This window comes from Aplysia californica, unplaced genomic scaffold (assembly GCF_000002075.1).
Source record: "Aplysia californica isolate F4 #8 unplaced genomic scaffold, AplCal3.0 scaffold00260, whole genome shotgun sequence".
NCBI lineage: Eukaryota > Metazoa > Mollusca > Gastropoda > Aplysiida > Aplysiidae > Aplysia > Aplysia californica.
In genome coordinates this window covers 365,336-389,446 of record NW_004797530.1, presented here as the reverse complement: position 1 = coordinate 389,446, position 24,111 = coordinate 365,336, and the positions used below count along the sequence as shown (strand labels likewise).

The window sequence follows — 24,111 nt, the reverse complement described above, 5'->3', positions numbered from 1 at the left end:
CCCCCCCCCCCACCAAACAGCTAATTACAGAATTTTAAGATAAATAAATAAATGCATAAAAATCACAGAAATAAGGAAAGTAGCCTACTACATGACATAAGCACTCGAGGAAATGAAAAAAAAAATTAGCTCAAAATGCATGCAAAAGAAGCAATTAAGAAAAAACTTAACAAAACACAAAATTCAACAAAATAGAACCACAAATCATGCTTTTTAGTCGTGAAAAAGAAACAAAAACAACAATAAACTGCTTAAATCATACAGAAAAACCTTTCTCTCTAACTGTCACCTTGAGAAGCCTGTGCACAACATGCAGCAAACGGACCTCTACCCTCAAGGGGGGTGAAGTCACTGCCAGTAGAAATACATGTTTATATCAAGGCAAGTACAGATTTCACCCAACGCATGTTCTATAAAGAAATTTAATTTACTCAGCTCAACTCAACAACAAAATTTTAACAGATCTGGTTTTTAAAAAAGATGTTATACAAAGAGATTATAATAGTACTAGAGGTCGCAGCTGCGACGTCACCCACATAAACTCACTATGGCTGTGCGGGCCCACCCAGCTCACTTACTCGCCATTTTTGAGAGGATTAGAGACAGTGCTGTCATGCTGTGCGTCCCTCGCAACCTTTCAGTTTTCATAGAGTTTGAAGCTCAGTTCAGTTTTATTTGAAGTATTCTTTTTGTTTGCTGTTGTTGTTTAATCATATAACATACATGCATACACAATACCGCACCTGCTCACCGATGGTGGGAAATATAAATGCACTTAAATGTGGGCAACAAACGAACAGAGAGATATAACATGAGGTATTGTTTGTTTTTCTCGGGTGGGGTGAGGGAGGCGCAAAGGGAGACAAAGTGAATAATTGAGTTTGTTAACCCTATCCGCATGTCGTGTTTTACTATCGTATCCATAAGACGTGGGGAACTCCGAGCCACCACTTTCCAAAGAGGAAATTTACTCGTTAATCTCATCCGTACGCTTTGCATAGCAGTCTGTCAAAATGATTTTTTAAAAGAAATACTGAAAGTGTCAAAGAGATCTTCGTACTAGAAGTATTCTAAAATGTGAAGAATACAACCCAGGGATACAAAATGACCCAAGGGCGTACGGATAGGGTTAAGAAAAATTTCATACTTACAAAATGGATTGCTTTTATATCATGTTGTCTACACTCTCCTTCTACTCATGCAAAGCCTAGGTCTTCATCATAGACTATGAAGGGGGTTAAGACTGGGTTAATCATTTATTATATGACTTCGTTATAGTCTCAAAATGAGCAATTAATTGTAGGCTGGGATACTGTAAATCACTCATTGAATTGAAAGGATCCTGTGTGCACACCCAGAGAGCTTTGTTTAATATTGGTCACAAACAATTATACTGACAACATTTTAAAAAGCAACCCTTAGATAAATAGCCGGTATATCTTAAACGTTCACAGTATTTTCTAAAATTGGCATTGATTGCCAATGGTGTTTGCCTACACAACACCACATCTTCCATGAATCCCTGCTGCTGCTGTAGCACATGCTGTTTGGATTCGGTTCCGCAAAGGAGACAGAATATTACGCCGGTCTTATTGGAGAGTCGTTACGCCTGGTTGGCTACTTTACATTCTCTCATCCCAACAACATCGCACCTTGTTGTGATCAGCGGTGTTAAATCTAGACATACAGTTTGAGCGACGCACAGCGAAAGTGTCCAATAAAATTATTTTTTTTATTTTAACAATTGATCATCAAGATCATTCATTTTTTCTGAATTTTACTAACCCGTATAGTCTCACTGTGTAAAAGGCTCTAGTGGTATTATTTGGATATTATCTGGCTCATTTAAAGGTAAACAATCACAAATATCATTATGAGTACATTTTAGCAAATCACATGAAAAAGAAATCAACATCTTCAGACTTCGCAGAGTATCATTAATCTGTGATTGAAAAGTAATGCTGAGCACCGACTGGCCTTTTATTCCTCCCCGGAATGGCCGCGCGCCCCTCAAGTTTGACACTCGTGACGTCGCAGCTGAAACCTCTAGATCTAGTTCTATTTATAACCTCTTTGGATGTTAAACCAGCCTATGAAACATGTCTTTTTAAACATTAAAACAGACACATCCTGACCGCCAATATGGTTTCTGGATACAACTCTCCTTTTCATCGGGATGGATACAACAACAAAAAGCCTTTGCCTGCACACTCTATATAAAATTTAAAAGCTTCGCAATACTATAACATGAATAGACCATTTTACGAAGAAAAAAAGAATGGAAATATACTGACAGCTGATACACAAATACTTCATAGTACAACACATACAGCACGAACAAGACGCAGAAAAGAAAGCAGTCTGTTGCAATGATTTCCTTCAACAACAAATTACTGACACCTTTGTAATATTCAATCTGACTCTCATCTGTAACCAATTGTTATTTTAGTACATGGAGTCTGTAGCTTGCACTGTATGCTTCCTGGGATTTCAAGTAAGTGTTTCCAAGTGTTTTACAGTCTGCTAGGCTAATGATATTTGTAAAGAACATAAGAAAAGCATGCTGTTGAGCGTGGCTAAGCGCATATGAATGTAAGTATTATCATTATCATTAATAATAATAAAATAATAATAATAATAATTGCACACGTATAATAATGCATATCCATGCTCTAAAGCATGCTTTATGCGCATTACAACTACATACTACACATATTATTACTTTCGCAGATATTAAAACACTCAGAAACATTCTCGTCCTCCCCGGAAGCATAAAGTGCAAGGTGCAGATTGCACATGTTCAAATACTAACAAACTGACAAGATTTTTCGCAGTCTACAGCCGGGCACCCATTCCTCACCTGAGATAGGTGAGTACAATTTATATAAATTGCCTTTCCCTAGGACACAACTTTGGACCTCTTGACGAGATTTGAACCCTGAACCTTAAGGTTGTGAGTCAGAGAGCCTAAATATATTAGGCCACCATCAGGTTCTCCTTAAGGATGCACTAAAAATAAATATGTTACCCTTGCAATACATAAGAGTGTATTGGCTACTAAAAAGGTTGGTTCAGAAGCAGCATCTTCCATTTTTCACAGAACCAAGCACAGAAGGCAGAGAGCCATAAAAACTGTAAAAAAATGACCAAAATCCAAGAGCACTCTTTTGATAATCTGAACCATAGTAGTAGCATGAACTGCTTGCCAACAACAAACTGAGCTACAGAGTTCTAGAGTATTTAATGAAATTGAGCACTATTTCAAAATAAGAAATTAGCATCACATCTTGAATTTGGAAGAAAAGATGAACTTTTCATGCCCATTCAATAACAAGCAAAAAGCTCCAACTAACTTCTACCGAGAAAGCTATAACGCACAAGACTAATTCTGAAATACTTGGTACAAGATCAACACCAGTTTTTCAATAAAGTTATCAGACAAACATGAAAGCACAAAATTTAGTCAAACAAACATTCATGTCAATAAGCTAAGGCTGTCTGCCAGTTAGCACATTGGATCCCTGCCCTTTTGTGGAGTAAAGAATATATACATATGCACCTCTCCCAATTCCCCTCATGGATCAATATAGTTTATTTATCCAGATGTAGAGGTTACAAATCAGCACCAGCTCCAACAGACACCAGAAACACAATAGTCACAACCTTTCTGACTTCTACAAACACAAAAACAGGACTAGGATAAAATGTCATCTAACCATTTCTAAAGTCATTGTTTGGTCACTTATAAGGACTGGCATCACTCAGCTAACCCCACTTCACACCACACAGAGGAAAGCTGCAGTTCATAAGTGAAAGAAAGAGCCCCCTAAGCTCAGTTACCATTTTTGTACTTTTTCTCTCTTGGCTCATTTTGTTTTGAGAGTATAGAATCTAGACTTTCTAATTTTTTGCATCTCTCAAGATTTATTGCTCCATTCCAGTAGAGTGTAAATATAGTAGGCCAATGACTTTCAGTTGATGTTAATGCACTGATCATTCCTTTCACCCAAAGGGGCCCAGCTAGTACAATATAACACGGATAGGTCGAACACAGAAAATTAGAGGGGGCTCTCGTGGCCAAGAGGTTAAGGTGGTCGCCTCTCATTCAAGGGTCACGGGTTCGAATCTGGGTTGCGACAGAAAAATTTCCTTTACTAAAATAGTCTCCTTTCACCTCCTTTCCTGATCTCTGGCAATGTTCTGTTGTCTGGTTTTGTCTCCACTTTCTGCCCCACCCCCTCACCTTCTTTGCCCTCTCCTCTGGACTCCTGACTCTTTTTGCAGCCTTTCTACAGCTATTCCTTTGCTCCTTCTTACTGATGTCTTTCTGGAAGGAAAGATCTACACTTAGCCTTCGCGGAGAAGGGCGAAAAATCTCAGAGGTCCCATGTGCAAGATGTGCACATTAAAGATCCCTTGGTGGTCCAAAATCAGTGAGTAGGCTTCGACCACCACCCGGGCAAAATTCAAAATTTCCTACCAACAGAAAATGTTTAATGTGTCCTGCACGCTCATATGACCTAATGCAGTTGCAAGCGCTGTAAAACACTTACCAAAAAACCCCAAAAAAAGAGAAAAAGAAAAGAAAAAAACAGAAAACTCGAAGTCACGAATGTCAGACTGTGCCTTTGCGGTTTCGTTTTCTTTTCTTCTTTATCTTTGTAAGATATCCTGCAAACTACCGAGGCAAGTCCCGATGAATTCGAGCTATCCGTGTTATACTGTATTATAAATCAAATAGTTTTAGGAAAGAAAGACAAAAACATAAAGAGAACTCAGTTAATAACCTGGAACTTAAATCAACAAAAGAAAAAAAAAAAAGAAAATCCTTCACTACCTGTCATCATCATAAGAGCTGTCAAGGTCCGAGTCAAACCCAGCATTGAGGAAGTCCTTCATGTCTTCAATGCTGTCAATGCCGTCTCTGGACACAGAAACACCAGCTCCATTTGGCACGTAAGACAAGGTAGGCGAGTAGGCAATGTGACTGTGGTTTGCCTCCGGGGAGGCATCAAGTTTAACTCTGTCCGTGGGAATAGCTATTGGCGACGATCTGAACTGAGTAGAGTAAGCAGACTGTGGGGGCGATTCTGGTGATTCTGACGAGTCAAGGGGTGAGGGGGAGGGCGGGGATGCTGGGGACTCCATGGGCGAGGCAGGGCTGTCCACAGGGGAAGCTATGGGCGCCGGGGAGGGAGGAGATTCGTCTGGCAACGACACTGGAGACGGGGCATCAAAGGGCTCCAGCGAGGAGTTTGTGAACGGATCCTTCTGCTGAGAGTCGGACATCGCAGGATTCAACAGAGTCTGGGGTTGTTGAGGAAGGACCTCACCAGGGGCCAGCCATGAGCCGAAGGCGAGGTTTGGAGAGAGCTGCCCTTTCTGTTCTTTGGAAGGCGACGACACAAACAATTTTGATGGAGATTTCAAGATAGACTGATGTTGTCGTTGTCCGTGAGAAGGCAACGGAGAAGTCATGGTGGTGGAGGCTGAGAGAAAAGCTGGATGTATCTGAGGAATGTGGGAGTGAGGCAATCTCATGTCCACATCCTCAGAGTCATTCTCCTCATGGGATGGGAAAGCACCTCTTTTCTTTGGAGAGTCAATACACATGGGAGCATCTGACACCAAGGGAGAAGACTTTACTGGATTCGAAGTGGTACCGGAGCAAAAAGGAACATTGCCGTTGCCAAGGGAATTCTTCACTGGTTTGGAACTGACTTGAAAAGAAGTATCCGAGAGACCATGGCAAGGTTTCACAGGTGTGGGGTCTGTCTTCGAGGTCGTATTTGACCGGCTGAGACAAGATTTTAAAGGTTTTGAGCTGGTAACTGGAGACGCAGTGGACAGGGAAGAAGATGACTTTGAAATTTTGGAGTTTGTGGGAACAGAAGCAGCAGTATGGCTGTGAGAAGACTCAGCCACAGAAGTTCTGGAACTATTGGGAACGGGCGAGTCTGAAAAGCTAAAAGACAATGCTGATGATATGGAATTGGTGTGACGGTAGAGATCTGTCGAGCTGGGAGAAGACTTGGTTTTTGAATTGGAGTCATGACAAGCAGCTATGTGGTTAAGAGAGGATGTCACCACTTCAGAACTAGTACACTTTGGGATGTCTGTGCATCCAAGCGATGGCTTTAAGGGTTTGGGTACGACTGTTGTTCCCACAATTGCTCGTGCCTGAGCAGGATTTGAAGATGAAAAAGGTTCTTTCACAGAGACAACAGGCTCTGTGGGAATAATTTTTGGTTGTAGTTTCGCCAGCTCTTGCCTGAGTTCATCTGCTTCTTTTCTGAGAACAGAGTCATATTTAGACTGGCCTGTATCTTTTCTGAGAGCTGGGTTTCGTTTTATCTGTTCCATCGGCTCGGTTGGAATTATTTTCGGCGTTGAACGTAGGTGGAGACTGGGGTCTTTGGAAGTTTTCTGTAAGTCTGAAGTGGAATGTGAGGACTTCAGTGATGATTTATGTTCTGGGAGTACAGGAGAGGCAGTCTTTGGGGTTTTGACCTTAAGAACTGAACTGGAAGTAGACAGGGCAGGTTTCCGAAGAAAAATAATTGCTTCCATTTGTTCATTGGTCAATTCATCCTCTTCACTCAGTTCTTCCTCTACAGTTTTTGTGCTGTGAAGAAGAGAGAACCTATCTTGCTTCCTCTTTTCAGCAGTTCTACGAGAGTCGGAAGAGTCTTTGGAGTCGGAATCCGACTCTGAAGAGCCATGTGGACTGAAGGAGGGCATTTCTCTCGCCCGCCTGGACATTTTCTGTTTTGGTTTGTGCCGTGAGCCCGGGGGGAAGTGGCTCTTCGACTTGGTGCTGGTATGAACAGCTGACTGGACAGCAGCGAAGACACGCTTCACATCTTCATCACGCCGCAGCTGTTGCTGGCTCTTGGCCACCGACAGTTTCCGGCAAGCACATGTGCCGAAGTTCACATCAGCGTCCATCAAAGACATTGCAGCAAACTTATTGTGAATACCCCTTTGACAGTCAAACATACCACGTAACTGGCGTACCGACAATTTTCCTTTCAATGATGATTTATTAGTCTCTTTGTCATCTTCAGAGAAATCAGAATCGTCAAACAGATTCTCCCAGGACGTTGCTCGTCCTAAGTTGTGAAAGACAACCTTCTTTTCCTTTGACAGCTTCTCTATGATATAGAAAAAAGAAGCAAAAAATAATAAGATGAGTCAAGAGATACAGCAATGTGTCTTTAAAACATTTTCTTTCTTTGAACACCATATTTCATCAAATAGAATTACTCCACAAGTCAGGAGCTGTTCTAAGTATGTTTCAAGCAAAGCTCATGATTAGAAAAAGCATCCGATTACGTTTGATACCATGTGGTATGATCATACTAACTCAATTTCCACACAGTAAAGGCTATATTGTCAATAAAAAGAATTTCTTACACTCTTCTTCTCAAAATCTACTATACTCAAGAAAAGATCAGCCTTTACGTGAATGCTTCAGTACTAACAGAAAGAACCGCTTACAACTTCCGCAAAACAACAATTAATGTTTTCTCTTCCCAAAAGCAAATAATTCTAAAAAAGAAAAAAACATTTCTTGTCTGAGGTTAGAAAATGTTCTCCCTAACATTTACCTGCAAGGATAACATCGAAACTGGTTACCACTTTAACTCTTCATGGCCAAAACAACATTGTCAGTGCTGTTCCTGTATGCTCACAGCGTTGTTACACATTTTGACATGTTCCTTTACACTATTTTGAGAATCTGAAATTTTTATCCAAGGGAATTTACTGCAAGAAAAGCACGCAAGTGTCCTTTTCAACTTTCATTTTTGGTGAATTGTACAGCTTGCAGCTTTACTTGAGTTTTGATTATTTTCTGTGTTTACAAATTGGTGGCCAAATTTTGCGAATAAGAGATTCCATAAACAATGTGTCCACAACCACGACCGTCTGGTGATTTAATTGAGTAAAAGGGTTTGTAACCCTTCAGAAAAAGCTAGGGAAATGTGTTTGTTCCGTGAAAATCACTGAAAGTGAGGCCTTGGTTGGTACAATTCATGTTAGGCCTTTGCAGGGAAGAAGCTGACACCAACGGTAATACCGGCTCTGGGAAGAAGCCGACACCAACAGTAACACCGGCTCTAGGAAGAAGCCGACACGAACGGTTAGTACCGGCTCTGGGAAGAAACCGAAACCAAACGATTTTATTTTATCTGGCTACAGGAAGTGTGCAGGCCTAGGCCTACCTTAGTCCTAGCAGCTGTGACGTCATATGCACAAAGCAGCGGGTGACCTTGATACATGACTTCATATTCAAAATTGACAATCAAAAACTTAGTTTGCTTAAATTAAAATATAGCATCAAATCAGGTTCTACACGAGCCACTTTGCTTATTTTGATACCCTGATTCCGAAAATGAAATCAATTTTTAGCGGAGATAGTTATTTTCAAAATTCAGCATGCAAAGTTTAATCCCACGCGGCGGCAAGCTTCAAAGGTATTTTGCGTCACAGTTCACCTCTCTAATTCTGACGTGTGTGTGGGAAGGGGGGGGGGATATAAGTGGGCGGCGCTGATCGTGGCGTTAGATGCAAGACGTTAAGTCTGTGACCTCACCTCCTGGTGTCACTCCAAGTACCGGTACCGGTACTGGCGGTTCTCGGTACAGACACTGGGTTGCGCCTGTAGGCCCAGCACTACCGTGTGGTGAAATAGTGGTTGCATTAAAAAACTGCAGCAAAGTGGGGGAAAAATACTACAGCCATGAAGAGTTAAGAGAAAATAGTATACAGCAACATTTAAAAAATGACATGCCTTTTTAGTTATAAATCAGGAAGAAAAAAGATATTTCACTTACTTTTCTCAGCTTTGATTGTAGAAAATTTTGACATCAAGACGCAGTGAAGCACGGGAGCCCTGTCCTCAGAGCGAGTGAAACCTGTAACAAAAGATATTATTAAAATTAATTATAGATTGTTTTGTATGTTAAGAAAAAAAGAAGCTCACTGACATTATATTTAAATGGCAATTTTAGTGAAGAGATAAAGCAAGACAGAAAAAAGAAAGATAGCAAAGTGGAAGGGCCTACCAGCAGTACCCTCCATCACCTGCAACCATTGAATGTTTGTTGATATGACTTAAAAAAGGGACACTTTGAAATGAATATCTTCACCAAACGCTGGGAAAATGAACAAAAAGAAACACAAGATGGACTGTAGTGTAGGAAGTAGGACTAGAAATTTTGTCCTCCAAAAACCCGTAAAATGATCATTGTTTGTCAGTTTTATTACCAATACTGCTAGAAATGTAACAGTCTCAGCAGAACAACAACAAAGCATGACAGAAAGGAAAGAAAACACAAACAACTGCAACTTAAAACCAAGAAAAAAATCACAAACAAATACAAAACAAGAGAGAAAAATTAACAACTTGAAAGATAAGAAGTGATCGCGTCTTTAATTTTCTTACCTAACTGCGAAGACAGCAAGGAGTTGGGCATAAGGAACATAAATACATCATTGGGCAGTCTGACTGTTGGTATCTGTATGGAAAAAAGTAAACAACATATAAATTGTACTAACATTCAAGTTTCAACTTATATCTTTAGATTTAGATAGGACAATCAGATTTGATATGGACTAAATGATGCAGCACTTCCATTAACTAAAAAGTGGTGATGGTGGTTGTGTTTGCAAAGGCTAGTTCAAAGGGGTCTCATGAGATCCCACACAAGTTTTATAGCCTGTGTTCAGTCCCCGCACTAAGGTAAAAAGACTCTTCAAACAAATCGTGTTATTTCTTTATTTCCTACCTGAAAATCAAGCTATGGAAAATGATCTTGAACCACAAATGGGCAAAAGCATGACAGATTAAATAGAAACAATACAGAGATATTGAAGATATTAATTAAATAACATGCATGAGCGCCTGGAGAAAGGGATGAGAAGTTGGCCAATATCATTTAGAGTTAGAGCTAAAGGCTGATAAAAATAAAAAATTGATTTTTTGACCAAGACATGTTTCCATTATTTTTTTTAATCCAATAATTCCACCATTTATGAACTGGGATTCAAAAGGATTTCATTCATCTGACTTCTTAGTATTTCATTAGAACATTTTTTGATAGCAGGGTATTCTTTTCAAAAAATTGAAAATGACTTTAAAAAGGTGGCAAAACTCAAAGTTTGGGGTCTGTCTCCTCTTCTCCAATATCACACTTCAAGAGAAGTAGAACCCCATAATGTTTATTGTAAAATGTTCACTGGGATCTCCCCCACACTATCTGCAGCAGTTCCCATGAATACAATTTCTGTCAGCAAAAAAAAAAAATCTCATTATTAACATATCCCTACCCTATGTGCCATTTTTTTTGCCTTCATGATGCACTGTGTTCATACATATTTAAGCCAGTTTTCTCAAAACCTTATCTTTATACCCTTCCTCACAAAACATGCAATATCTGCACTATAGAGTTTCCCATTAAAAACCCTGTAATCTAGAAAATGTAAAACTCTTGACTTTTAGAGCCTTTTTTCAGGCACACACATAAAATACCAATCTGTATGTTGGTTTAACCAGGCTTGCCAACTTTTGAGATACTGAATTCTGGAATTTTGATTGCGCTGGAGCGCCACAGACACACACTTCTGTGATAGGCTACTTAAGCTACTAAAAAAAAGCACCCACACCACAAAATCAGCTCAAACAAACCAGTGGAGAAACAGAGAGAAAGATGCCGTTTCGGGACAGGTTCGGGAACGACGATAGCAATTCGGGAATTTTCCGAAAAATTCAGGAAGGTTGAAACGCCTGTATAACAGGTTGGGACAATAAAACTTAAGAAGGTCGAAACAAATAACTGAAAGAATACCTTTTAGGTCACAAAGAAATCTACTCATAGAGTTCCGTAGGGAAAAACAATGAATAAACAAGAGACATGTTCACTGACAAAAAAAACCAACTCATTGCCACCTATGGTTTTTGTTTGTGACATGCACTCTCAGTGCCCAACAAGTAAACATCCTTTAAGGCACAATAGCACAGAGGGGGACTTTTTTGCACAAAACAGTACAGCGATGTAGGAAATCAGAAACATGATTGTCCCTCACCTCTCGTTTGGTACTTATGTGCTTGACTAAAGCCTTGAAATGCTCCTCGTTGTTTGATCTGGGTCGCATCAAGCAGGAGCGGAAGTAGTGTTCTCTCCACTCTACTTCCTCTGCTTGGGAAATGTTGGTCAGTCCCGCAAAAAATGTGAATTGTGCATTGTGCTCTGGGTAAAGAGCATGAATTTTGATTGGAGAAATCCTGTAGAAACAAATGAAAAATTTCATTAGGACCAGTCGGATTTGTGCTGAAATTTGACTTTTGTCTTTAAAAAAAAAAACAACATTTTCTTCCCTTACACTTACACCCCTAAATCAAGTACACTGTACTTTTTCAGAGTAAAAAAGACTATGCAACACATTTGACTATTTGAACACCACGCGATAACCTCCAGCCAGCAACAATCTTCACGGCAGTAATGAAAGGGAAAGAAGATTTACATTTTCTGATCGAGACTTCACAAGTCAAAACTGATACATGTCACTGTTTCAGCCCATTTTTGTAAATAGGTATTTTGTTTCGTCTCGTCTTCTCCTTTTTCGTGTCATTTATCACCTTGAATGGACTAAACTATTCCCATTGGCTAGTCCATCAATAGGCTCATGAGACAGACGGCAAATTCACCAAAGCTAAGCTCGCCACAAGATGAAAACTTCACTCCCTTCTCACAATCAGAATTTGAAACAGCAAACAGATACCCCAACAGAAATGAAAATACTGATATCATTACTTTGTGTTTTCATTGTATGAAGATCAATACTGACTTTTTCTTGTCTGTCCAAGGACTCAAGGATTTCATCTTTATTTCTAGATCCCTCATGATTTCCTGGGCCCGGTAGTCACTCAATATCAAGAAGTTGACCATATATTTTTTCAAAAGAGGAAATCTGCAAAGTTTTACAAAACAAACTTCACTATCATACTTACAAGTTGACAGTGAGAGGCACAAAGTATGAGAATATGGAGACTTCAATGTAGATGTGGCCCCCTTCTGTCAGTCTCACATGCAGTCTGCCTTTCCACACTTCGTTGCTGGGACCTGAGTTCTGAGCAGATGGAGACTCTAAAGAAGCTGCAGTTGAACTGGGGACCTGATGACCCAGCATGGAAGACTGCTGCAGCTGAGGCAAGCTGTGTAGACAAAGGCAGGATCAAACATGAGAGTAAGTATCTATCTGATCATAAATAACACATCTCATGGAAGGATGGCACAACCAGAGACGAGGTGAAATAATAATAATAATAAAAATAATAACAATATCAACAAAAACGATTAATAATAAAGACCACTTCTTTAAAGCCAAATCCATGGTGGCTCAAAGCACTTGACAATAAAAATAAAATTTAAAAATTTGACAGCTTACACAACGACATGTTTTATGCCCATGTATCAGTCATTCAAAGTACAACAATCTGTTCAAATACATCAGCACCCGTCATCTGACAAAAGAAAATATAAATAAAAAGACAATCACTATGGCTGATGATCATATTTGTTGAACAAAGAATCAAACTAGCTAACAAAATAGGAATTGAATGTGTCTTTACACTAGGAGCCTCTCTTAAATGCAGTGGGATGTAAATTCACACCAAAGGAGCAACTGTCGAAAAAACCCTACCTCCAATTTTCTGAAATGAACAAATGATACTCATTATGATGTCTTTATCACACCACTTGGTCTTTACAGAAAGATTAACAAGGTATTTTAAAGCTAGACATTGAGGTTAAGGAAGAATGCCAAGCTAGAATATATTGAGAGACAATTTTAGTTACTGGTCTTTCATCTTTCTGCGTTTATTCACTTACTGATTTATTGAATTCCTATGACTGTCACAGGTTCATTCTTGATTCAGTGGATCATCTTCTTTACGTCAATAAGTTAAAAGTTTCACATTCTCAATCTTTGTTTCAGTAAAAGTTTTACGGCGCTCGCAACAGCATAAGGTCATATGAGCGCCAGTTTCTCAATCTTACAGTAAGAAATAATATACAGCTAAAAACACATTTCTAATCCAAAAATGTATGAAATATACAAATCTCTCTTGCTAAGGGAGCACCTAACAATAAATAGCAACAAGACACACAATAAATAGCAACAAGACACACCACGTGACAAAAAAAAAAAAATCTGAGACAATTTCTTTTACCCGCCCCCTCCCAATCCCCCCAAAAATTAAAATTACAGGGTCCTGAAACCTATTTAAACTATAAATGTCCAGCATTCTGCCATTACCAAAAAAAAAAGTCAAATGCATTGCTCTTACTTTGACATAGGCTTTGGCATCAGTTGAGGGTCAGTGACTTTGTAAGACACAATGGCATAGGGCAGTACTTGCCGAGGGTAGTCTTCTAAATCAAAGTCCCCGTACTCGTATACATATAGCTGTTGAAATAAAATTGCAGCAAATTTTTTATTACACTATAACAAGTAGGTGAATGTTTGTACTTTTATGAAATTATAACAATCACAATATGCCTGCTTATCTCATTTCCAGAAATCTCAAGCACAAAAACCTATCATATATTGTAGTCAATACAAAATACTGAAGGCAAGAATTCAAAAGGCACAAGTTTTGTGACAGACATGTTTTTCAAAAGGCTGAAATACAGACGATCAATGAGAACAAATGCATAAATTATACTATATTCCTCCCAAAGTACAAGGTAGACAATTCAGACTTGAAAAATATCTGAAAGCAGATGGAAGGAAAAGGTGAGAAAAAAGTGGAAACAGACAAAAACTTTCCAGTGATCACCAATCCTTAAACTGCGGATTCCAAAGATCCATGGAAGATAATCATCTGTGCAAAAAGAAGCAGACAATATGGTCACTACCAGAGCACTCACCAACCACCACTCAAAGACACAGACAAAACATCTTACCTGTGTTGAGTAGAAAAACATGTGGGGAGCGAGATTGGCAGTCTGGTCTACATTGGTTTTGGCCACGTGGCAATCACAGTTTGGTGTGGGCTCCAGCTGTGCACTAGTGTTCTTACACAGCACTGTCTTCACTTTACCCTGCAAACAGATTACTCAGAGTCAAAGGCATAATCTTTTACAAACCAGAAATCAGAGCAATAATGTGCACAAATGCTTGTCTAGTGAAGGAAGGACAAATAACTGTTAATATTTTACATGTTGCTTGTTGCTCAAACCAGTAACAGAACTGACACACACACAAAATTTTTACTCCAATTTCCAGGATCTATCAAACTTTACCTAAGGGAATGTGAGCTCTGCATTATATAAAGGCAAAAACAAACCATGAACTCTATTGAGGAAAGCATATGGGAAAAAAAATTTGATAAACAGCTAGTGGGTATTAAGATTATGCCATTAATAAACGAGAGGGGGCATTCTTTACGGGTTCTTTATCGCCTCCAGGAATGTCTCACATGAGAAAACCCTAAATAAGACAGAAGAAACAAAATTCACTAATTACCTTAACAACTTTGAACACCAACATCATTCTCTCTCCAGGTTTTGGCTTCGAAGGAGTTACAACATCAGCGTGCTTGCATAAGTGGACAGCTATGTTCAAACAAGACAATGAAAAAATATAGTAGAGCACTGAAAGTTTGATTGAAAAGATGGAGCAACTCAAAGAAATAAATTGGGTTGATTTATATATCTATCCAGAGTACAATTTCAAAAAACGTTTTGTAACGAACAGGTAAGGACAATAATAATGAGGAAGGGAACAAGAACGAAAAAGAGAAAACCACCTCGAAGCTCCCACAAACTCATAAAACAATAGCATGAGGTAAAGTGGTGGAAAAGGAGAGTAAAATGCCAGGACAGCACCACAACAACATGTTAATATATCAACTGTGGCTTGTGACGTACCCATACTGGGAACTCCAAGAGCAGAGGTTTGCTGGTTGCCACAACGTAGGCCTTCTTTACAGATTTTTTCTGCCTGAGGACAATGAAATTAGTTTGTTATCAAAACTCTCCAAAGACTCTGACAAAACTTCATAATTAACAATAAGCTGCACAAAACGCCTAAATCTTCAGACTAAACTGAAAAGATCCAAAAACACATCAAACAGTTGAACAAAACCCTCGGCAACATAATGTTGAATGATTGGGGGGCGGGGGGATGGGAAAGGAAAATATATCAATATGAAAACAAGCAAAAGAGTGCACAGTAAAGAACAATAAATCTATTACTTCTGCCTGGTTTGCCATTTTTAAAGGAAAAAAATCAGTTAAGTAGGCTTTTTCACATGTTGTACACAACTTACTGGACATAAAACCTCTCTCGAAGGTGAATTCATGAGTACAAAACACTCCTTATCTAGTAGTAAAATTATTCAGAAACATTATACACATTTCACTTTTTGCTATACAAAAGGCCTGTTACTCACCATGGCTGAGCTATCAACAGAAACAAATGCATAAGTGTCTGCAACAATAGCATCGGGATATCCATTGCTTTTCATCTCTTTCCTTCTCTCAAGATACTGAAAGTAAAAGAGTATAAGATAAACCCACTTATGTGAGTATTTTCATCTTCCCGCTGTGATGTTTCTTCAGCTGAGTAAAATAACTATCCTCTTTATGATAGGACATGGACAAAATGCTCCATCTTCTTTCTTTTGGATTTTGTTTTCACCTGTTTCCTGATTTCAACTGGATGCACATCTTACAAATGCATTTTACAGAAAGATAGAGAAGAAAGAGCCAGATCCTCTAAAGAAATGAGATAAGAATTTGAATCGACTAACATAATTTGTATGTGTCATTGGGTCATACAGAACAATGCCAATGGCAATTTTTCATTACTCAAACTCTTTCACAAAAGTAAGTACACCAGTTATAACATGGACTTTTCAAATTATTCCCAAACAACTGTGAAATTCAATCAGTGTGTACAATCAATGGAAATCCCAACTAAAAAATGAACAATTTCACATAAAATTTGTGAACGTCCTGATCCACTCACACTACACTCTTTCAGAGGAACACAAATCATGTTAACACTGACCAACATATTTGTGAAAGCACAGCAATGAAGTATAAACATATAAACAAGTTCAGACACACAAGAGCCATGGAGTCATCTTCGTTATAATTTTATCAATTTCTGGGTCTGCAAAGTCACAACTATAGCAATTACAACAAAAACTATTTCCAGATGACTCCAGAATCAAAAAATGCGACAAACCTTTCCTGTGAGTTCAGGGTTATGGACTGCTTGTACTTTCAAAAATTCATAACAGGTGTTTGAATCCCTGAAGTGGAAACTTTTCCGCACAACTGCCAGAATTTCATACTGACACTCATGTGAATCCAGCTGAAGATTTGTCAATAAATCTGGAGAGGTAAAAACATCACAAATAAAAACTAATCTTTTCATGACAATGTATGATACAAACACACTGTAAGGAACATAAATTGCGATTTTATGAATCAGCTCTTACAACCTTCAAAAGAATGTTTGTGATACTAAGACCCAATTGGATTTTATATTCACGCTGATTAACTCTTTAGTTTTGTATCCAATATTATATTGTTGTGTGTGTGTGTGTGTGTATTTCAACCCTGGTAGGATATTTAACTCACTCAATGCCGCGGGTTTTTCCCGAAATCAGAAACCGGTCATTTGGCACTTATGTAAGGGCCAACTAGTAACCATACATATCATCCAATTGCTTTGAAATTCTGCACAAAGTACAACCTAAGATGGACCTTTGGACATACTCAATTTGAAGTTTGTAGCTTTAGTAGCTTTGCTTTGGGGTGTCATACAAATTTGGCATTTTTGGGGGCTTAAAAAAATTTTTCATGGCCGAATGAGCAAGAGCAAGCCTATATTGGTATTCAAATATATATGCTTGTGAGTGTCTAGATCTATATATAGTATGACATCCTGTATAATAAAGACTGTCGAATATTTTTCATGAATAAAAGAAAATGTATGTGTGAGAAAGGCAGAGAGAATCGATTGCAAGACATGCTCAGCTGATCAGTGTGAACAAAAGTGCTGAAAGTGCCTTTATAAAAAACATGATTTCTCCGTGTGTAATGACAGTAGAAACAAAATTCCAGCACTCCTCTAAGCAGAATTGGCTGGGGAAACAGTAAATTGACCTTATTTAAAACTTCCGAAACTAAATAACTAGTAAAAGGAACAAAACTATAGAACTGAGTTATCTCGATTGTGTGATTGGGCACAGCCTGCGAGCTGACCGAGAGGATTGAGCGAGTTAAAAGAACCCCCAAATTTAATTGCCATCTCAAACAGGACTGAGTTAAGTTACTGGGGAGCCTTAAAAACTCTAAAAATACAACCCAGATTCAAGACCATCAAGATGGACTTGAACCAGTTTCATCCGCTATTACATAAATACTGATAAATCTACAAACCAGCACACAATTCAAAGTTCTGTCATCTCTCAGAAGGTAACAACAAAAGAATGATAAGAATAGAGACATATTTCATACCTTAATATTGCTATCTAATTTTACTATAACAACAGTCTCTGCCTAAAGCCACACAGATCAGGAAGATGTGATTGGTCCATGAAAATTATAGGCAATAGAGTAAATTTCATTAAAAAAGACAATCAGGGTACATTATCATAAACGTTGGAAACTAACAATATTACATGGTAAAATGATTGCAAGAGAAAGTAGCATAGCAATGCAGCTCTAGCTGAATTTTCCCAGTAAAGTTGGGATGAGAGAGTCAATGTAACTGAAAGAGCCCTGACAAAATACAAACAGGGTTGAAGAGTATTCAATAATGAGATATGAGAACCACTGTACACTGTACTTAATAAAAATAATGTCTTGATGACAAAGTCCTGCAAAAACCATGAAATCAAAGCATAAAAGTCTTCTTTTCTTCTATCACCATAAAGTAGCTCTACTAAAAGAACATAAATGAGTAAGAAAGCTTGGACCATGCAACAAGGAGAATTTGAATCATGCAAAAGAGATAAAGTTAAAGAAGGGTTTGCAACCCCAGTCTGATACTTACAGTACATGGAAATTGCAAAATATTACCTACCTCTTTTTATCTTTTTCAACTTTGGTAAGTTGAATTGTGGTAGTCTTGTAGCAGGCTTTCTTTTCGAAGGGAAAGCTTCCATTTCGAGGTGATACAATATTCACTTTGTCCTTGGACTGGCAGCATTCATCCTCCAGGGCAAGCACAGCCCACAAGAACACAACGCACTCTCAATTAAGTGATCCTTATCTTTTTGAATGACACAGAAAACAACGAAATCTGTGTATGAGTTAACTGAACATTACAGGTTGCAGAGAGTGTCAACATAACAGGTACACAAGAAGCACATTTAAGTCAGTACTAACAATTAAAAATTGTCTTTGATACAGCATTATCAGAAGCAACATGTGCAGACTGAAGCTAAGGGTTGCACTAGTGATGATGGCCATACATCACGCTATGCAGCATCATACACGAGGTTGTGAAAGTCATCCCTCATGTGGTGTGCAGCGCAATGCAAATAGGAAATGTATAATTATAACATTACAACATTTGACATTTGGGTCTTTATCATTTTTAATTTAAATGCAACAAAAAGTAAAAATATTTCATTATAATGTAAATTTGACAAAAAAATCAAGATTCCAGCATCTTCTTCAAATGCCAGATCTAACTAACAGACATTTCTGTGAAAATGGTTTGCTACCCAGTCCCTTCCCTGCCTAAATGCTCTCAAAAATCCTGTCAAACAAGATTATAATCCTTGGCTTTTCATATCACCCATCCGTTCAAACTTTAATTAAGCCTTAGCCTTCGGTACTTGTTAACCGGAACCTCCCGAAAACAAACCATACCTCCCAAAACCTCAAAATTTCTATGATATGATGTCATTTGATCTGCTATTTATCGCTCTGTGGATAAAATATTAATCTGTAATGCAATATCATTGTATATTTGGATATTTCTTGATCCTGAATAAATTATATTAAAAAAAACAAAAAACTGGGAATAATACTGTCATAACTCAACATCCGACTCGATTAAAGCCAAAAATAAACCTTTCGTCGCTGAATTGCATTGTTTACAAGAGATGCGATGGTCTCTAAACTATTTCGTTACAATAGATGTTTCATCTCCTTCCACTGAAAATAGACAAATTCTCCAGCAAAAGCAATCTCTTCAACTCAAACGCAAGAAGCCAGAAATGACTCGTATCTCAAGAACGAATGCTCAAGTGATGAACCAGGGAAGACAATTGAATCCTCTTACAATCAACCTCAATCACTAGAGCCGCCTGACGTTTCTTTCGGCCTTGAATACCTGTCTGTTTCAAATGAAACTACAGATGAGGCCAGATCCAGTAGTATGTACAATAATGCAGCAGCTGCCAAACAAGAATTCCTGCCACTGGATGTTTTGAGGCAAATTATAATCACAGGGCTCCCCTTTACGCACAAATGTGCGTATATTACGCATTAAACCTGCAAATTACCCCCTTTAAGCTTTGGTTGTGCGTGAGCTTTACTCTTTATAATTTCATTTCGGGGGTTTGCGTACACTTTAAAACGTAAGTGGTGTGCGTCTGGCAAGCATCATTTCCCCCCTTCTCTGTCCCAAAGCGGAGTCAATGATTTGACAACACATCCACACACATGCCCAACAGTCACTTTCTGTGTCAGAAGTCGACTTGTCGACCTACTTAAAGTTAGTACTTATCAGCTGAGCGCAATTTCCAGTCGCTCACATTTGCCGATGTCGTGGCTTGAGTTGACCCCTGCCGAGAGATTACATTATCCCCATCCTTCTTTAACACACTAGTAGACATGTTGTCCGTCATCGAAGGTGTGGAAAGACTGGAATAGGAACCCTGGGATGGCTCTGAAGGAATCAGTTTATTTTCCAAACCTGCCACTCATCCCTGCCCTAAATCTCAAGCATTTTCCCGATTTTGATCGCGTGTACCCTGGGGTTGTTTTTTTTTTGTTGTTTAATTTTTTTTTTGCTCCGCCTGTTACGCCGGATTTTTCTACAATCTTACTCTTGCCTTCTTTTCTGTTTGTAAGCACGTGTTAAACTTTTTGTCAGCAGAAACTCGGAGCGCTGTTTTCCGAAATGTCTATGTCGAATTTAGTTGTTGACTCACCAAAAGTTGTCTGGGATTTGCTCATACGTGTTATTTCAACTTTAATGGATTGGAAGTAGTGTTGATTGTACTTTAGACATTCTCAAGATCTACTTTCGCCAAAGGCAAAAAATGCTTTGCCCGAGTTCTGGTTAGTCGGGACCGTCATCAAGACCCTTCAGTAAAACTGTTTCAATCGTGCGATCGCACCACATGACATGACTTCGGCGCGTGAGCCTCGCATGTACGGGGTCAATTTAAGTTTGAATGCACACCGGTTGAAGCGTCTTTCGGGACTTATCCGGGGGGGAGGGGGGCGCATAAAACACTTGGACTAGGAGACCTTGACATGATACTTCAGGATAAAACAGAAAAGATAAAAACACACACATGCACGCGCTCGTGCTCACACACACACACACACAAACACACATACACACACACCACACACACGAACGTGCGCAGAGGGAATATACATGGATATAATATTGGACATCCCTGGAATTTTTTTTAAGTCAGCTTGGCAATGACCTAGGTGATTTGTCGTTGATCCCGATTTTTTTCACCAAGTCCCAATTTTTTTCCCCACTGAGATCCTGACTTACTAGATTTCATAGAGTGACAGGTCTATTTTTCTTGGAGTATTATAGTCGGAGTTGACCCCTTTTGGTTTGTCAACTTTATTTTATTTTTGATAGACCCAACTGCTCTATCATTACCACTCTTCCCCCTTCTAAATGGAGATAACTCTAAATCTAGTCAATATTACTCATTTATTTCTTCAGTTAATTAAAATCGTTTGCGTTCAATCATAGTCATGGTCGCTCTAGGTGTGTCTGTGTGAATGTGCCTGTGAGTTAAATGTTTGCAAGCAAAAATTCTTATTGAAAAATTACGAAATATTGACTTTTACCCTTTAAGTTTCTAAAACAAGGGTTTGTTTTGTTTTTTTGTTTTTGTAAAGTGTTTTACGGCGCTCGCAACTGCATAGGTCATATGAGCGCGCGGGACACCCCTAATATTTTCAGTTGGTAGGAAATTTTGAATTTTGCCCGGGTGGCGGCCGAAGCCTACTCTTATCGATTTTAGACCACCAAGGGATCTTTAACGTGCGCAACTTGCACACGGGCCCTCCGAGATTTTTCGCCCTTGTCCGAGAAGGCTAGGTGTAGATCTTTCCTACCAGAAGATCAGGGGTGTGGCAGAAAGACAGCAGTAAGGAGGAGCCAAGGAGTAGCAGTAGAAAGGCTGCAGAAAGAGTCAGGAGCCCAGAGGAGGGGGCAAAGGAGGTGAGGGGGTGGGGACAGAAAGTGGAAATGAAAGCAGACAACAGAACATGGCTAGAGAGCAGGAAAGGAGGTGAAAGGAGACAATTTTAGAGAAGAAAATTTTTTGGTCGCTACCCGGATTAGAACCCGGGACCTTTGAATGAGAGGCCAACACCTTAACCTCTAGGCCACGAGAGCCCCCTTAACAAGGGTTTAAATACCCCTTAAAATAGTAAAACAAAGGGTGAAGGAACCTCTTTAGTTGGCCTGAAAAGGGGAGCCCTGAATCAACAGCACTTTTTTTATAACCGTGGAGCTTGGGGATTGAAGGGGACAACCAATAACACATTATATCTCAAGAAAAACAACCGTCTAAAAAAAGGTTGTCCTCAAGCACAATCAGTACTGTCTAGAGAGGAGCGAGAACAAGAAGTATTCGTACACAATCCAACTCTTTGCCGCTATTATTACGTAAAACACTCTCAAAATGAAGAATCCACATACGAGAAACGAGTCTCTTGGATAGACAAAACTGAAGGATCAGCCATACCATGCTATGAATACAAAGGTATGTATCTATTCTGAAGGTCGGCCACACGATAAAAACACAAAGTCAATCCTGAAAATTATATACAGCTGCATCCAAAGGTTCTAGAAACAATGAAAGAGGAGCTGAAAACGGAATGACCAACACACGTATACCTCGACAGTGACAGAGAACCTGATTTGATGCCATATATTTAAACTTAAGCAAACTTTTGTTTTCGATTGTCAATTTGGAATCGGAAGTCATACATATAAAAGGTCACCAGCAGCATTCGTTGTGCATCTGACATCACAGCTGCTAGGCCTAGGCCTACACACTGCACACTTCCCGGGGCAGGTAAAAAACCGTTGGTGTCGTTCCTTCCCAGAGCCGGAACTGGAGGCCTGGTACCGGTACTGACACCTCCTCCGGTAGAACCGAGAGTTTTGGTACTGGGTACCGGTATCTGCCCACCCCTAATAGAAATGCAAAGGGAAACTATACCTCCCTTCCATATCAATAAAATTTGCGCTTTAGTTGTTAGATCTCTCTTCCTTTTCTTGTCAACTTCGTTATTTATCTCGGTCTTTCATTCGAGTGAGAAGCATTTCCTTTTGTCTTTGTTGGAAGCCATCTTTTCCTCGGCCTTGTTGCTTGTGCTGTCTATCGTACCGGTAGGCCTACTGTAGAACTGGTGAAGTGGATGCATGCGTATGCCTGAGCATCGACGATCGCAATTCAATGATTCAGAAATCACATACTACACGCTCTCCTCTTCTTTTACTTTTAGGCCTAAGGCACATGAACATCACTTTTGGATTGGCTCACGTAACGCACTCTCCACACCATCTCTCTCTGCTGCTTGCCCCACCTCACTCATTGATACTGGACGGGCCAATCACAACACCGCACCACTGACTGCTTGTTTGGAGATGGCCTACAGCCCCCCATTGCCCAAACCACTTCCCCCAGTTAGAGCTCGCTCGATCTCTCCTGCGGTATCCAAGTTCGGGATTTCTTTGCCCCCCTAACCGAAGCATAAGTAATTGAGTTTACATTGTAAAAAGGGGAATTCCGGTAAAGTCTCGCAGTAAGGATGGTCCCGCAGCAGTGGGTGCCGCTATAGTCATGCTCTACTGTACAAAAAATATCCAAGTAGTAAGAAATAGCCTAGCTAGGCTTACAAATGTCTAATTTTTAAGGTCATCTTTGACCTTGACCATGAGATAAAAAAAGACATGAAATGACCAAAGCAAAGTGGCCTCACACAACATGGTGAGTCACACAACACGATACTTCTCTGTAGAATGAGGGTGGACCTTGACTCTAAGACTACGAGCCCATTTACCTACCCTGTACGTGTAGACACTCCGTTGTATAAATAAGATCTAGATCTAGACCTAGATACATTATTTTCTTAGATTTAGATCTAGATCTAGATTTCTAGACTGTCCTTCTGTTTTTCTTTAGATCTACTTAACTAGAGTAGATCTAACACACGCCGTTAAACATAGAAGACGCATCTTTCTGATTGGCTGCTAATTTTAGTAATGTGATGTCATCACTTCCTGGGATACCCACAGACTCCGTGGAGGTTCCGCATGGAATGATGTGTTTTCGGCAACATTTCAGATTTCCTCGATCTAGATCTAGTTCTAGTACTTGGACAGGATGGAAGATCACTCAGATCTAGATCTATATTCTAGATCGTTGATGCTCAGAACAGTAAGATTAAGAACGCTGATGCTTGAAATTGAAACACGGTAAACGCAAAGACAATATACCGCACGAAAATTGCAGTAAAGACGCTGGAGGATTAGGATATAGATCTAGCCCCCCCCGGTAATCCGGCGTTCTTCATCACTAATATATACATTTTTTTTAAACAAACAACTACAAAGCAACAAACTATAATTTATGGGACAAACTGTTAGTCAGCCGGGAGGAGAAGAGAAAAAAAAAGGAAGAGGCTAGCCTTACTTAATGACGGTTAGACTGGCAGTCTAGCCGTACCTGCAGTCCAGCCATACTTATTCTCAATATGATGGCTAGACTGACCATTTAAAAAACGAAGTGTATACAGATCCGGTAACCGGGAACAAAGTCACGAAGTATACAGACCCGGTAGGGGAACTCTTTTGTGATTT

At 39.4% G+C, this 24,111-nt stretch overlaps 1 protein-coding gene across 2 annotated transcripts in view; it reads right to left on the bottom strand.

The window, feature by feature from the left end:
• Positions 1–25: 25 nt before the first annotated feature.
• LOC101850339 overlaps positions 26–24,111 on the bottom strand; it is a 25,744-nt gene continuing 1,658 nt past the window's right edge. Inside the window, exons 2-14 of one of the 2 annotated variants that reach the window (XM_005100786.3) lie at positions 18,109–18,297; positions 16,261–16,409; positions 15,461–15,556; positions 14,937–15,009; positions 14,533–14,621; positions 13,971–14,108; positions 13,352–13,470; positions 12,014–12,217; positions 11,089–11,287; positions 9,449–9,521; positions 8,838–8,918; positions 4,838–7,154; positions 26–351 (exon numbers count right to left, since the gene is read on the bottom strand). In XM_005100786.3, the coding sequence (XP_005100843.3) occupies positions 279–351; positions 4,838–7,154; positions 8,838–8,918; positions 9,449–9,521; positions 11,089–11,287; positions 12,014–12,217; positions 13,352–13,470; positions 13,971–14,108; positions 14,533–14,621; positions 14,937–15,009; positions 15,461–15,556; positions 16,261–16,409; positions 18,109–18,190 (3,693 nt within the window). In that variant the 5' untranslated portion in view covers positions 18,191–18,297 and the 3' untranslated portion in view covers positions 26–278. Of the gene's footprint in view, positions 352–4,656; positions 7,155–8,837; positions 8,919–9,448; positions 9,522–11,088; positions 11,288–12,013; positions 12,218–13,351; positions 13,471–13,970; positions 14,109–14,532; positions 14,622–14,936; positions 15,010–15,460; positions 15,557–16,260; positions 16,410–18,108; positions 18,298–24,111 lie in introns of those variants that run through there. The other variant, XM_035970375.1, reaches the window with a different exon arrangement.